Source organism: Phaethon aethereus (assembly GCF_964289735.1).
Source record: "Phaethon aethereus genome assembly, chromosome: W".
Lineage (NCBI taxonomy): Eukaryota > Metazoa > Chordata > Aves > Phaethontiformes > Phaethontidae > Phaethon > Phaethon aethereus.
Window position 1 is genome coordinate 1,267,882 of NC_138581.1, and position 14,910 is coordinate 1,282,791.

The 14,910-nt window shown below is 43.4% G+C and overlaps 1 protein-coding gene across 1 annotated transcript; it reads left to right on the forward strand.

Annotated features, from left to right (window-relative positions):
• Positions 1-1,192: 1,192 nt before the first annotated feature.
• Positions 1,193-14,689, forward strand: LOC309415261 (asparagine--tRNA ligase, cytoplasmic; the record flags this gene model as incomplete). Its single annotated transcript, XM_082012728.1, has 15 exons — positions 1,193-1,287; positions 2,053-2,135; positions 2,341-2,406; positions 2,514-2,606; positions 3,036-3,125; positions 4,419-4,497; positions 5,487-5,557; positions 5,825-5,911; positions 8,924-9,145; positions 9,533-9,732; positions 10,187-10,322; positions 11,360-11,473; positions 13,068-13,199; positions 13,847-13,978; positions 14,558-14,689. The coding sequence occupies exons 1-15, from the start codon at positions 1,245-1,247 to the stop codon at positions 14,687-14,689; spliced, it is 1,680 nt and encodes a 559-aa protein (XP_081868854.1). The 5' UTR covers positions 1,193-1,244.
• Positions 14,690-14,910: the final 221 nt, after the last annotated feature.

Here is a 14,910-nt window from a genome sequence, read left to right on the forward strand (position 1 = left end):
GGTATACTCTATATATTTTATTTCTAATGAGACTTACCAAAGACAAACATTTGTCATTAGATAGTGATTGTTTGGCTTCAGCTGGTCACAGAAAGCAAAACTGCTTTAGTCAAGGTTTGGTCGTTTGAAGGGTGACCAAAAAAGTTAAGAAAAAGTAGATGAGAAGGGACCTTGAAAGCTAATAGGTTTTGAGCCTGCTGAAGTGTTCTTCCCCTAATGAGGAAGCGGTCTTGCTGTTAGTACCAAGGCAGGCAATAGCAGAGTTCACTCCATTGTGCTAGAGTCTGTTTTATCAATGTAGTTTTATTACTTGGACAAAACGACAGCGTAGGCAATACAGAACCATGAACGCCAACTGAATTTTGGACCACGCTTTCCAGTCTCAAACTGAGGAGAAGTTGAAAGGAAGATTTTAAGTTTCTAAGTAAAAACGTGGGCGAGGCTTTTCTTATAATCTCTCTACCACTGTGCGACTTCAGTCACTTGTCTAAGTTAGGGCTCCATTCTACTTCTCGCTCCTCTGCCTGGCGTTACGCCGCCTTCCTCTCCCTGCTGCTGGAGGAAGGTCTGTTCTTGCAGCCACATGCCCCAGAGCCGCCAGCAGCAGGCAGGAAGGTGGCGGAGGGCGTTCACGGAGCCCGAAAGGCTTTGGGAACCGCTCGCGGCCCCTGCCCGAGCACACGGAGGCCCCCTGTTCTGGGTGGCCAGCAGTCCAACGGCCGCGTCCCAGCGCGCTCGCGGGCGGAAGCCAAGGCCTGAACGGAGGTTTAATGGAAGGACAGAGATGGGATTAAACGCAACATCGCGCTGGAACGTCTGCAGGGGTATTCCTGTAATAATTATAGTCTCCTGCGTCGCCAAAGGCAAGGTGAGGACGTTACCGGGGAAGAACGGGCAGCAGTGAAAAAGAAAGGCCCTGGTACCGGGGGAAGAGCGCGGCCTGTGCCGCCAGACGGGAGAGGCCGCGCCACGCGTGACCCTTCCCCTCGGCATCGCCTGGAGCGGAGACCCTGTGGGTGGCGGCTCGGCGGGGCGCCGAGGGAGGCGGGCGGGGGCCTTCCTCCTTCGCCCCGCCTCGGGCACCTGACGGGGCTGGCGCGCCCGCATTGCGCAATCGCTGCGTCCCGTACACGTCACACCGGGGGCGGGGCGGCTGATGCAAGGCGGCGGCGGGTTGGCTCAGGACGGCGGCAGCGCGGTGACCGCACTTCCGGCGGGCCGCGGCGGCAGTGCGGGCCGCGGACATGGCGGGAGAGGTTCTGGGGAGGACGGCGGCGCTCGTCCTGGGTGAGGCCCGCGGCGGCGGCGGGCTCCCTCTGCGGCGCCCCGCCTCGGCCGCGCCCCGGCGGCGCGGCGCTTTCCGGCGCGCCGCGTGTTGGGCCCCGCGCACCCCGCCGCAAGGAGAAGATGGCGGCAGCGGCGGGCGGCCGAAGGGGGAGGGTGCTCGCCCTGGGGGCTCGGGCGTCAGAGCGGGAAGGACAGTAGCCTTTGGGGGTCGGGGGAGCCGGGCGGTGGCTCGCGTCAGCCGCGCGGGGCGGGCGGAGGGATCGCGGCAGCGCTGGCGGGGGGAGCGGGGTGAGGGGCCGGCGGCCGGGCGCAGGCTTGGCCCGCCCTGCTGCCCGCCGGCGGAGCGCGTTCGCGGGGGCGGGCGGGGAGCGGCGGCAGCGCTTGGAGGGCTTGGGGCGCAGGGGCCTTCTGCTCGGGCCTTGGCGTCTGTCCCGGCGCCCGCAAACCCAGGAAGCGTTTTCGGTGCTTTTAGCGAGTCGTTCCTTTCCCGTTCCTGCTGTACAGCCGGTGACTTCAAGAGCTCGGTATCCTGGGAGTCCTTAATGGTTTAGCATAATGCACTGACGGCATGGATTGATTTTTAGAATGGAGAACATTAAATAACTCTTACTCTGCCTGACCAACTGCTTGTTTTTGAAGGTTTATCGCTGCTGATAACTGTGAAGATTTGATATCCTTGTGTGTGTCCAGTTTCTTCCTGACCACTTCCATAGCTGATAATTTTTAATTTGTGTTGTAATTGCCTGTATTTGTCATGTATTGCAGAAGAGCTGTACGTTTCTGAACGGGAGGGCAATGATTCCACTGGTGATGGGACACAAAAGAAACCATTCAAGACTGTTCTAAAGGTAACTGGAAAAGACCTGCTGTTTGTGTTGAAGAGCATGAACTGCGCATTAGATCAAGTGGTTGGCCTTGTACTTCTAAATGTAAATTTCATTTTTGCAACTCTAACCAGAAGGTTCAGAAGTAGGAACTCTGCTCAGTCTCTTTAAAGATAATTTTAGCTTACTTGCAGTGCTGTTGATTCTGTTATTTTCTCCCGCTTCTTAGGCTTTGATGACAGCAGGAAAGGAACCGTTTCCTACTATTTATGTGGATTCACAAAAAGAAAACGAGGTGCTGTAGCATTAGAGCTCCCTAGTAGAAATTATTTTAATGCCCCTTTGTGTGAAGGGACACAAATGTAATCTTTTATGTTTTGCTCTCTCCTTGGATTGATTTAGAGATGGGCCATTATTTCAAAGTCACAGATGAAAAATGTCAAAAAACTGTGGTACAGGGAACAAATGAAGAATGAAGCTAAGGAAAAGAAGGAGGTAGGTTGCAGGTGATGCCAGGTTGGAAGACACATTCATCTTTTCCAAAAATATTAAACAGCGTTGTTGTCATTCCCACCCCTCTAAAAAAGCTTCAGTTTGTTCTTCATCTATGTCATCGTTGCACACATACGTTATTTATAACTTGCCTGTGTTTAAATTAGGACAAGCAAATGGCTGAAGCTGGGTGAGTTGTGAATAATTGCAATCTATTGCCTTAGACTTTCCAGAAAAAAATGAGAAATGCATCTGTGCATTGTTTCTTATCCTGGTCTTGAATTAGGGCAGGTTTAGGCCCCAGAGTAACATCAAGGCTTTTTATGATGTCTCTGTAAGTGTACATTATAGTCTACAGTAATTGTAAAGTGTGGGAATCTTACAAAGCCTGGTTACAGCTATTTAATACATTTTATTTTTTTTTAAAACCAGGCAGAAGATCTCTTGAGAAGAGAGAAGAACCTGGAGGAAGCTAAGAAGGTTGTTATCAAGAATGATCCTAGTCTTCCACAGCCAAAATGTGTGAGTAAGATCCAGTGCGCTTGATACATGGCCTGTGTTATGGTGTCTCTTCTGCACAAAGATTGAGTTTGTCTCTGCTTTGTGGCTCTGGCAGCTGTTGAAGGCCACTGTCTTGTTACTGTCTGTAAAGGTAACTTTGCTTTTCTGATTATCTATGTGTTTTATTATATAGACTTTGGTCTTTCTCATGCACTTGATGGGTACCTGAACCTTCTTAGTTCACATATGTGACTTCTCTGTGTTTGTCTGCTGGTAGAGACCGTGTTTCTGTTTGATAAAGTTGATTAGTTTTGCTTTGATTATTGTAGTAGCAGAGGATGAGGAAACAGTGCTGGTTAGAAGATGTGATTTAAGTTATAGGGACGTGGGACGCAGTTTTTATTTGGCTGTTTGTAGAGTCCTGCTGGATTTGCTGATTTGGTGCCGTCCTTAGCTTAGTAAGCAGATGATATATGTGCTGCTCTGTGATGGGGTTTCGGATAGGCCCTGTGTAGAAGAGGTCTCTACATACCTGTGTAGAAGATGGTTTTGATTGGAGCCTGCACTCTCATGGCTGCCCTTTGAGAAAGGGGCAGCTGGGCTCTGCTGTGCTGAAATCACAGTCTCTTCTGGACTGGTACACTGTAGCCATCCTTACCTGCCTGAGGTGTGATCCAATTTGAAGGTGCCTGCTGGGTTAATTGTGCAGACTATAGCAGTGTCAGTACCTCAGGTACCTGTGTACATGTACCTATGTCATATCCAGGTCCTCTGCTTCTTTGACTGCTAACTGAACTCATCCATTGAATGTCTCTAGAAATTAACCCAGCGTGCCAGAAAATGTGTCAGGGGCATCCTTTCCAAGTCTTTTGGTGATTTAATGCACCTTGTATTTTCTGTAGCACCCGAGTACTCTAGTCTTACGGCATGAGCTGTTACGTGTTTTCGGTTCTCCTTTCAGTCAAATGCAAAGTGAGCTTCTTTAAAAGCTATTAGAGTCCCTAGTTTCCACATGGCAAAGCAAGCCCACTAAATAGAAAGGACTCAATATGAAGTCTGGAAATGCTGTCCCTGTCTGTCTGTCTGTCCCTACTGCCTGTCCTGGCTAAAATACTCTTTCTTTATTAAACAGTTGTTCAGTATTGACAGCTGTGCTTATGCCTTGGATGGAACTTGGCTTCAGGTGCTGCTGGGAGGAGCCGTTTTGGGGAGGGAGATGTCCCATGCACTTGCATTCTAAGTAATTATGTGGAAAATGCCATCTAAATGGTGAATCATTTCTCTATTTGATTGCTTTTATTCCCTGCTTTACAGGTAAAGATCGATGCTCTGGAGGCTTACAGAGGCCAGAGAGTGAAGATTTTTGGCTGGATTCACAGATTACGGAGGCAAGGTAAACCACAAGCATTTAGAAGTTACTGAGCCTGTGCAGAGAGATGGAACAAATACAGTAGCCTTCAAAATTTGGACACTTAAAATGAGTCGCACAGCACCTATTCCTAAATTTTTAAACTATCAACTAGATGTTCTCTTTGCTTTGTCACAGTGGGCACTACAACACTGAAAATTCTGCATGATGTGTGAGCATATAGACGTTTCTTAGTTAAAATCTTACAGGATTTTCAGTTTGGAGGCCAGTCCTGCAGAATTTCTTCAAAAGACTTGTTCTGAGTTTTTTTAATTCATCCTGCAAACTGAGGAGCTAACTAGCATCTACTGATAGTGAAACCAGCAAATTGGAATTTTGAAGTTATATAAAGTAGCATAACTTCTTTTAGAATAAGTTTAGCAAGTAATATTTGCTATCAAAATGATTGGTATTCTAGTTAGCAAGGTGGCTTTGGTCAGGGCATTGAAGCGCACAGCAGAGTGATTGTGACTCCAAGCGTACATGCTCAGGTTATCACTAAAGTACTTGATGAATTGGTTGTGGGTCTGGATATCATGAGCAGTTTCTAGCAAATTATTTTTGTAATTTTATGCTTTTGTGGAGAGGTGGGTGACCAGGGTGACATGAATTTGTCCGTGTTGGGTGTACCTTGGGCCTGTGCATTCAGCATTTGTGCAAACAGACTTCTAGTCCCTTAGGGCATGGCAGCGCGATCCCAACCCTGTTGAGGTTGGAATGCTGCTCTTGATGTCTGTTGAAACTTATTTTAACTTGTTATACAAAATACAGCTCTGTGAAAGGCTTCTATAACTGTGCTAATGTTTCAGTGCTTACCTGGAACATCTTTGTTTTTTAAAGTGAAGAATGTGATCACAGTCCTTCTGTAATAATCTGCACATCAGTGATTAATGTCTTAGGAGTGGGTCTGTTCAAATGGATCGGTGAATAAAGCTGATGCGCTCTGGCTTTTTTTTTCTTGTTTTTTTAACTAGGAAAAAATTTGATGTTCATTGTTTTGAGAGATGGCACAGGTTTTCTTCAGTGTGTCCTTTCAGATGAACTGGTAAGCTGTAATGATTTAATTCTGTTCTGTCATTAAAAGTGTTCGTACCTCATCTGTTTTATGTAGACAATTGGAAGTTCTCCTGAGCCTACGACTAAGTTGTGTTATTGTTAAAGTGTATCTTCCACCACTAGAGGTTTTTTGTCAATGTGAGAACAGTTTAGAAGTGACTGTGAGTTTATCTTGTCTGTGACTCCAATAGAAGTCATAGGAAAACTGAAAATAAAATATTACCTTAACTATGCCTTTGTTTCTTCCTCTCTGTAGTGTCAGTGTTACAACGGGCTAATTCTCTCTACGGAGAGCAGTGTTGCAGTGTACGGTACACTGAACCTTGTTCCTGAAGGGAAGCAGGTATGAGATTGAGTGTCTTTGGGTTCTCCTCCTCTTTAACAGTTTATTGCTTTCCTGTGGATGGTTAAACAGAGGTGGAAATAATTACTATATTATTTCGGGGGGAATTTGGTTTAGAGAAGACAACAAACCTCCCAAAGCTGCTGCTGTCACCCACAGTTAAGTGTGTGACAGGTGATCTACATGACTGTTCTGCTTTTGCCTGAAACAATTTGCCACGTTAAGTCCCATAGATATTTCCTAGAATTTAACAGTGGAAAATTATGTTAAATAAATGACATAGCTTTGTTTTCCCTAAAAAGAGATTTATTCAGTTTTTATTTTGTGAGGCGAAGAATTTGGGATTAGCTCTCCTCACTACTGAGGTGGGTTTGTAGGCTCTTCACCATGTTCTATTTGTCCTCCAGCACTTGGCAGGTGTATGAACTAGGCAGTTGACTGTAACTTGTTTTGTGAAACTTTGTTTATAGTGGTAGTCTCAGATTTATGACTGGGCAGATGTGATTTTAGGTCTCAAAATATGATGCATCTTATGCCTTGTGCCCCTCTCATTCCAGTCTAGATCTAAACACTGTTACTGTGTGCAAAATTGTGTGAATCTGGAGTTAGGGCTAAAGCCCTGTTAAGCAATTGTGCATGAATGATGGCCCATAAAAAGGATTCAAACTGAAGGCAGGGGAGAAGCTTTTAGGAACCAGTATCTGTGACAGCAACTCAAATGGACGTGCAGGCCTTCATCAGGATACTTACTGAAAATTATTGTAAGACATCTGTCTTAGTTATTAAGAGGTGACTGAAAGACAAAAGTAAGTTGTGTCTGTGTTGCAAAACTTGTGATGCGAAAACGGCAAGCAAGCTCAGGCCACGTTTGTCCTATTTACATTTTAAGTAGTCCTTTTTTAAGACATGAGCTGTTGATAAGTGTTTACAATAATGTCCTGTTTTTCTGAAGGAGGAAGCAAAGCAGTAGTGCTGAGATTTAGAGGATATATGTATGTTTAATCTTCTAGTCTGTAAGCTTACCTCTTCCTTCAGATATATATTCAAAGTTGTCAAACTCTTGTAGTGAGAGTTGTTCTTTTGTGTGGCTTGGCAATCTGTAGTCTCCTGTCTGGTCTCTTGAGTAAGTGTATTAACTCTAGTAAGATAATAAGGAGAAGAAGTGTGTCTGGAAAAAAATAAATCACGTTTTGGAGTGTTATACTGCTTCAAACAGTGTTTCCAAGATGCGTTAGTATTTGAGCAAAGTAGTCCCTCACTGTGGCTGCCTATGGTGTATAAAATAAGGTCAAAATGTTAGCCTTTTGTGGTGCTTTGTAGATAATTCAATTTTCTTGTAAGCCATATACTGTTGGCCATTACTGGCATGTTTTGCAAATGAAATTTGCTTGGACTTCATTGTTCTAGTTGTCCCTGCCACTCGCATCCTACCCCCAAGAGATTGACCTGAGGTTAGAGAGCCAAGCTCAGTTAATTGTGAGTCCGTTCCCTGTTGTATTTGCCGATCAGAAGTTAGCAAGATTTCCTTTCCTTCATAGCTTGCACTGCTGGGAGTTCTAAAAATAAATGCAGCCAAACAGGGATCACTGGTTTAAACAACTTTTACACAGTTTGGTAATTGTAATTCATTCATACTATGTTACTGCTCATAATGTTTTGGACATTGAAAACACTTCAAGTTTTCATGTCTTATCACAAGGATACAATGCTTTTAGTGAACAAAACCCTCAGATTTGTAAAAACCTGTTGATTAGACTTTGAAAATCCGCATTTATACACTGAAAATACTGTGAATAAAAAAAATTAAATAAGTACCATTTTAGGGGACGGAAGCCTAGTGTGGCCCACACGGGGGAGCCGATGAGACCAGAACTGGTCTGCTCAGTAGTCCAGGCAGCCAGACAGGGCTGAGCCCTGGCGCCAGGACCTCTGCTTGCCATACAGCAGCAAACAGGACAGGGGAGATTAGCTAGTGTGAAACTTGCTGTTGTCACGCTATGGCGAGATGCTACCTAGTGCAGAAGGATTGTTCGCGTGTCTCTCAAAAGTACCCATAGTGAGCTAGCTCTTCCTCTGTTGTGATCCAAGCAACTTTTTCCAACTTCTTTCAAGTTTGCCCTCCAGTAGGAGAAGATGGCTCAAATAGTACAAAGAACAAAATACCTTGAATGTCGTACTGCAGTCTTGGGTCTGCATTTTCTTCTAATAGATGAGAGGACTCTTCAATCTGTGTGTATGCAGTGTTCCTAAGGAATACGGGAAGGTTCTTTGTGCCAGGGTGTTGTGTTGTAGCACCATACAAACTACTATGAAGAAGATTAACTCTATCCCAGCCAAAACTAGTACACAGTGTAAGTTACCACAGAATGGTTTTGGTTGGGAGGGACCTCTAAAGGGACCTCTTGTCCCCCCTCTTCTTGAAGATCTAATGAGAGGTCAGGCTGCCAAGGGTCTTTTCCAAATGTGTTTCTGAACGTCTCCAAGGATGGAGATTACTGTCTGGCTTGGTCTATGCTCTAGCATTTCAGCACCCTATGAAGAATTTGTTTTCTTAATAGCCAGTTGAAATCTCCCTTGCTGCAACTTGAGACATTTGTCCTTTTGCTGGATACAGCCAAAGAGGGTCTGGCTCCATCTTGTCTATAACCACCCATTAAATAGTTGAAGTCAGTAAGTCGTTTCCCACTGCTTAGCTTTCTGTTCCTCCAGCTGAATAAACCCAGCTGTCTCTGAGATATTATACTTAAACTGAATGCATCTGGTAGCTTATAATTATCTGACTGTAGCACTCGGTCCCGTTCATGTTAAGTCTGAGACTCATGGTGGGTTACAAATGGCACTTCCAAGTGTTGTATGACTGAGTTGCAAAGCAGTCACCTTGAAAACACTGCAATTGGGATTTTAACATCTTTTGTTTAAACTGGATTAACATCTCTGCCATGATGCCAGATGGTGACATCCAAGGGGCAAAAAGTGAACTTCTGAAATGCTTGTTTCTTTTCAAATTGGTAGGCTCCAGGAGGCCACGAGCTGAACTGTGATTACTGGGAGCTTATTGGTCTGGCCCCAGCCGGAGGGGCTGACAACCTACTCAATGAGGATTCGGAGGTTGATGTGCAACTTAACAACAGGCATATGATGATTCGAGGCGAGAATATGTCCAAAATCTTCAAGGTGCGCTCCATGGTAGTACAGGCCTTCAGGGATCATTTCTTTGCCAATGGATATTATGAAGTAAGTATATTTTCCCTTGTTAACAAATGACTACTTTAATGTCCTGACTTCATGGCTATCTTTTTTTCCTGGAAAAACTGTGTAGACTTTCTAATTGACCTGAAAGGGGCAAAAGAAAAGCTGTTTATTAGGAAACTATTATTTGATTGCTTTGATCTCAAAGGTGCGTAGACACTTCTGAGGTGCATGTTACAGCACGATTCACAAACAGCCTGCATACCACTTTTTAGGGTGCTGAAGGATATCGGGCTGAAGTACTTGTATGCATGCATACAAAAGCTTTGTAGGTGGTGTTCCGGAAGAGCGTGCCTTACATCACTGCTTTTATGTGTTGTCATTGTTGTCCTTAATTCTTCATCAGGTAATGACGGTCTTGTTCTTTAACAGGTCACACCACCAACTTTAGTCCAGACGCAGGTGGAAGGGGGCTCAACCCTATTCAAATTGGATTATTTTGGTGAAGAGGCATACTTAACACAATCGTCGCAGCTCTATCTGGAGACCTGCATTCCGGCGTTAGGAGATGTTTTCTGTGTTGCTCAGTCATACAGAGCTGAGCAATCCAGGACCCGCAGACACTTGGCAGAGTATGGAAATAGTATACTTTGCTATTTATGTATAAGTGAATTAATAAAGCAGGGGAGTAGAAGGCAGTTGGATGACATAATGCACAGTGAGCAGACAGCATCATGCTAATGCTGAAGGACTGAGCAAAAGTATATTTGGGGGGGTAATACCTTGTCTCAGTGAATGTCCAGGTAGTCATAATACCTTGACATTTAGTGAAGGAAGATCTGGGAGAAACAGAGCTGTTACGTTTTTAGGAAACTTTGACTTTTTAGAAAATACAGTTCGTATTGTTGTCTTCCTTATTTTTTTTTTTTACAGCTTAATTTCCTTTACAAGTGTAGAAGTGGGAGAAATGGAAAAGTGGACAAAAGTTTGTATTCTTGGGTTGTGGTTTTTTCTCATGCAAATTTTTTTCATAGCTCAAGATCTGTTGCTTGTATGTGGTTTTTTAATGACATGACTTTGTTTCAGATACACTCACATTGAAGCTGAATGTCCTTTTATAAGTTTTGAGGATTTATTGGACCGTCTGGAGAGCTTGGTTTGTGATGTAGTAGACAGAGTCTTGAAATCACCTGCATCAAGCTTACTGTATGACCTAAACCCGGTAGGTAGCAATGTGGAACAGTCATGAATTGCCAAGAAAATATGATCTTTAGCCTTTACCGATCAGCATCTTCATTTTGGGCAAGGCAGGGCATGGCAGTGAGCTCTGCTTGCTTACTACTATTAATAATAGGAAAAATACTAAATAACATCAAAAGAATTAAAATGCTGCAAGGCTGGTAATGACTCTTTGAGGAGCAGGGGACTGTGGGGGAAGAAGTTCCCTGCTAGCAAATTCCAGGAGCCAGCAGTGTGCTGGGATTTATTGCAATGTGTACTGTACCAGTGGAATAAAACCCTCTATCCCAGAGCTCGTAATATTGATCGGCTTGTACTTGCAGATTGAGCACAAGGGAGCAATGAAACAACTGGTGTTTTACTTTCCACTCTGGAATGTGGAGCTCTAAAGCTATTTTCATTTGTTAGAGACCCTTTGTCTTCTGTTGCCTTTGCAAAGAAGATGGCTTTAAGAGACTGCAAACTTTATCTCTAGCTTTTCTCTCAGAGCACATACTAACTCAGTCATCCCTGGTTTTTTTCACCTGTTTTCCTGATAAACACTGGGAGGTTTCATTTTAAATTTGGGCTGAGGGGGCAGGAGGTAGGAAATGGCAGAAGCACAACCACTTCACAAAGGCAGGTTCTGAAGCCATTCTGTGCACAGGGAAGCAAAAATGTTCCTTCGTGGCCTTGCATGTGGAACCTCTGCTAATGGCTCGGTTTGAAACACCTACATGTGCAATGAATTTGTACAGAAAAGAAAATGGCTTTGAAAATAATTCCTCTCTTTTCTCTCCTGCCATCTTTTTCAGCTGTTCTGTGAGCTTTACTGGGCTTAGAAGATGGTTGTGTTTCGTTCTAGCTTTTCCATACTGACTGTGCTTGATTTATTTATCAAGAAATAATTTGATGATGTATGAGCTGGAAAGAGTAGTGTGTATGCTTCAAGCCTGGATGTGGACTTGCTGATCAACCTAAAGAGTATTCTTCTTTAAAAATGGTACTCTTCCAACTGTCTTTGCCTACTCATATTTACAGGGCTTCAGGCCTCCTAAACGTCCTTTCCGACGAATGAACTATACTGAAGCCATTGAGTGGTTAAAGGAGCATGATGTGAAGAAGGAAGATGGCACTTACTATGAGTTTGGGGAAGTAAGTCTTTCCAAGGCTCTTCAGGAATTCAAACAAAATCCCACAGCCCTGCCCTAAGGGTGTATAAGACCCTTGAAGAACAGCCTGGTTGGACCACCATGTTATTGGGCTTACTGTTGCTGTGTGAATCTGTTGTGTTTTGTTTGCAGTGATATCGATGAGGAGTGAAATTCTAGTCCCACTTAAGTTAAAGAGAGTTTTGCTATGGACTTCAGTGAGGCCTGGATTTTTGTCAGACTGTGCTGGGAGGTGTATTAGTGTCATAGTGGGGAATGCAGGTGTGGGTTGGGTTTTCATGTAATGTCTTTGAACATTGGAATGAAAATCCATGTTGTCATCTGTCCGTCAGTTCCCCGTCTCACTCTTCCCCAACGTGTACAAGTAAATGATTTGAAGGAGCTCAAGAGGACTTGATGGTGTAGCTGTAGTCATCAAAGGCTTTAAGAGAGGAGAGATTTTTAGGAGGAGATGATTTAATCGTTTAACTTCAAAGTCTACACAGTGTATTCAGGGGGAACCTTGTCAGCTCAAGATCAGATATGTTGGGTTTTTTGCTGTTACTGTTTTTCCCATCTGTATCAAAGATGATAGAGATGAAGGGAGGGAAGGGCCTTCAATCTGCACTGAAAAAACAGTTCCGGAGAGAAGTAATGGTTCTTGCCTCCTCTCCCCTGTTGTGGGCTGACCTTTGCGTTGTGAGCTGCCCTTGCACAAGGCCTATGGTCCTTGCACTTTCCTTGCTGTGCGTGCTATAGTTGGCTCCCTCTGCCCCCTTCCACAGCAGTCAGTGCTGTAATGCAGTGTTCAGTCAGATTAAAACAACTACCAGGTGTGGCTGCTTTTTCCTGCTAAAGAAGAAAAATCTAATCTTCTGACTTTAACTCAGAATGTAAGAAAAGCGTGATACCATTGGCTGAATAAAAGTTCAAATTAAACCTTTTAAGGATAGACAGACTTTTTTGACTAAAAGTGTGTTTAACAAGCCATGATCACGTCATCACTGATGTTCCCTATCTGTCATTGTAACTGTGGTGTCATCCTTCTCCGCAGTTTTTAAACCATAAAACTGCTGAATTGATCAAAATGAAAATTCTGCTAGCTGTTTCACGATTTATCAAATTTCAGTCAGAAAATTTTGATAAAAAACAACCTCATCTATCTAACTGATCAGTTCAGGTTTTTGAAAAATAGCCTATATACATAACAAGGAAACACTTAAACTTTCTAGTCTTAAGGCTTGTGGAAAGTGGTGTTGGGAAGGAAGGTGGCTGACACTGAAGGCTTTTCAGTGTTTACTGGATGTTTGGAAAGTCTGCATTTCAGGTTAGGTTTTCCTCATTTTTCTGTATGAAACATTGGGGAAACTTGGGTTTTAATTGAACAGATTCCCCTCCACACACACACCCCCCCCCGACATATGTTTTTATAACTAAATACAGTTCGAAGATAAGTTTTAAAAATTTAGGTACATGAGGACAAATGTGTGGATACGTGTGGTCTGAAACTGTCTTTGTTTCATGCCTGATACATGTGGAACTCAAGGTATTGGAGTGGTTTTGATTTTAAATACTAATAAAGCCTTCTTTAACCTTAGGATATTCCTGAAGCTCCTGAGAGATTGATGACAGACACCATTAATGAGCCAATCTTGTTGTGCCGATTTCCTGCAGAGATAAAGTCTTTCTATATGCAGCGCTGTCATGACGATTCCCGGCTTACTGAATCCGTAAGTTGGTATTTTACATAGCGTTGCAGGCTTCTAAATAGAGTAGGGAATGTCAGTGTGAGTGAGTGTAAAATGAATGAGTTCCACAGGAAACTCTTGGAGAATTCTTACCAGATTTTGGTTTGATTGTCTCTTGACATGGCTTGTTGATCCAATAGAAATAAATGAAGCAATTCTGAAGTGCTAATAAAATGTCAGTAGATCATAGTGAGCATGCTCTACACTGACCTCAGGTAAGGGCCAGTCTAATGACAATACTTCTGTCACTTCTTGGAGACTGTGCTGTTGAAATGCCAGCTGTCTGGCAGCCAAGAAGAGTGGTGGCTGTTAGGAATGCTGCTGGGTTTGTGGTGTGGTTTTGGGAGGGTGGTTTGGTGGGGGTTTTTGTGGTTGTTCGCTGGTTGGTTGTTCTTTGGGTGTTTTTTTTACAGTTCAGTGTGGTATTGGAGATTAAGTTAGAGAACCTAGTCAGTGAGTTTATTCCATCTATAAATTGGGTCTGGAAGGAATTGCCTTCCTGTCACGGAGAATTAAAATTACATGGTAAAATGTGTTATGGAAATAGTGTTTTAAGTTTGGGCTATTTTTCCTACCCATTTTGCAGGCATCTTAACTGTAGTGGTTTGATCTCATGTTGTGTATTGTAGGTTGATGTGTTGATGCCTAATGTTGGTGAAATTGTTGGAGGCTCTATGCGTATCTGGGACAGTGAGGAGCTACTTGAAGGCTACAAGAGGGAGAGCATCGATCCCACACCGTACTACTGGTATACTGATCAGGTTGGTAAAACAGTTTAGATGTGCTGCTCTTCAGATATGATATTTGATTTTTTTCTTAAAACTGCTCTTAAGATGATGCAGTCTAAATTGGGAACATATTTTTGGTGGCCCAATGTAGGTAATCATTTAACTGTTGGCAAAATGCAATGGGTAACTGTTTCCATTCTGTTAAAACTGCTGTTTGCTGCAGTTGCATGCTGCACTTACCAGATCACCTTCATTAGACTGGTCTGTGTGGGTGTATTCCTCTTGTAATGTCTTCTGCAGTGTTTGATGTTAGGTAAAGAGAGGTTGATGTTCACAGACTTGAATGGCTGAGCCCTAGATAGTGTAAGGGGAGGAGAAAAGGAGGCAGTTGAAAAAGAATTGTTAAGGCTTTCTTTTTCACCCTCCTTTTTCCTGTTCTTGTCCCTACACTGCCCCAGGAAACTCAGGACAACTGAGCACAAATATCTTGCCTGCAAAGAGTATAGTCATTTTCCTCATAATTCAGAAAATAATCTTGGAAGGGTTTGTTTCAATTATAGTACAAATAACAATAAAATGTTTAATATTTACTCTCTGATTTTAATTTCACAGAGAAAATATGGTACATGCCCTCATGGTGGATATGGTTTGGGATTAGAACGGTTCCTAACCTGGATTCTGAATAGGCACCATATCAGAGATGTCTGTCTCTATCCACGCTTTCTCCAGCGCTGCAAACCTTAGCTGTCTCATAAACTCCTAGAAAACTGAGCAACGGATGCTTGGAAAAGAATGATACACTCTCCTGTACTAGAGCCTGTCTGAGAATAAGACTTACTGCAACCTGTTGTTCATACAATTTAGGGTGTGAAAAGGAAAATAAACAAAACCCTTTTTTAAAGGAAAATGTTACTATTAACTGGAAGAAGCTGTAGAAAAAACTGTTAGGTGCATTTATGCTGTCA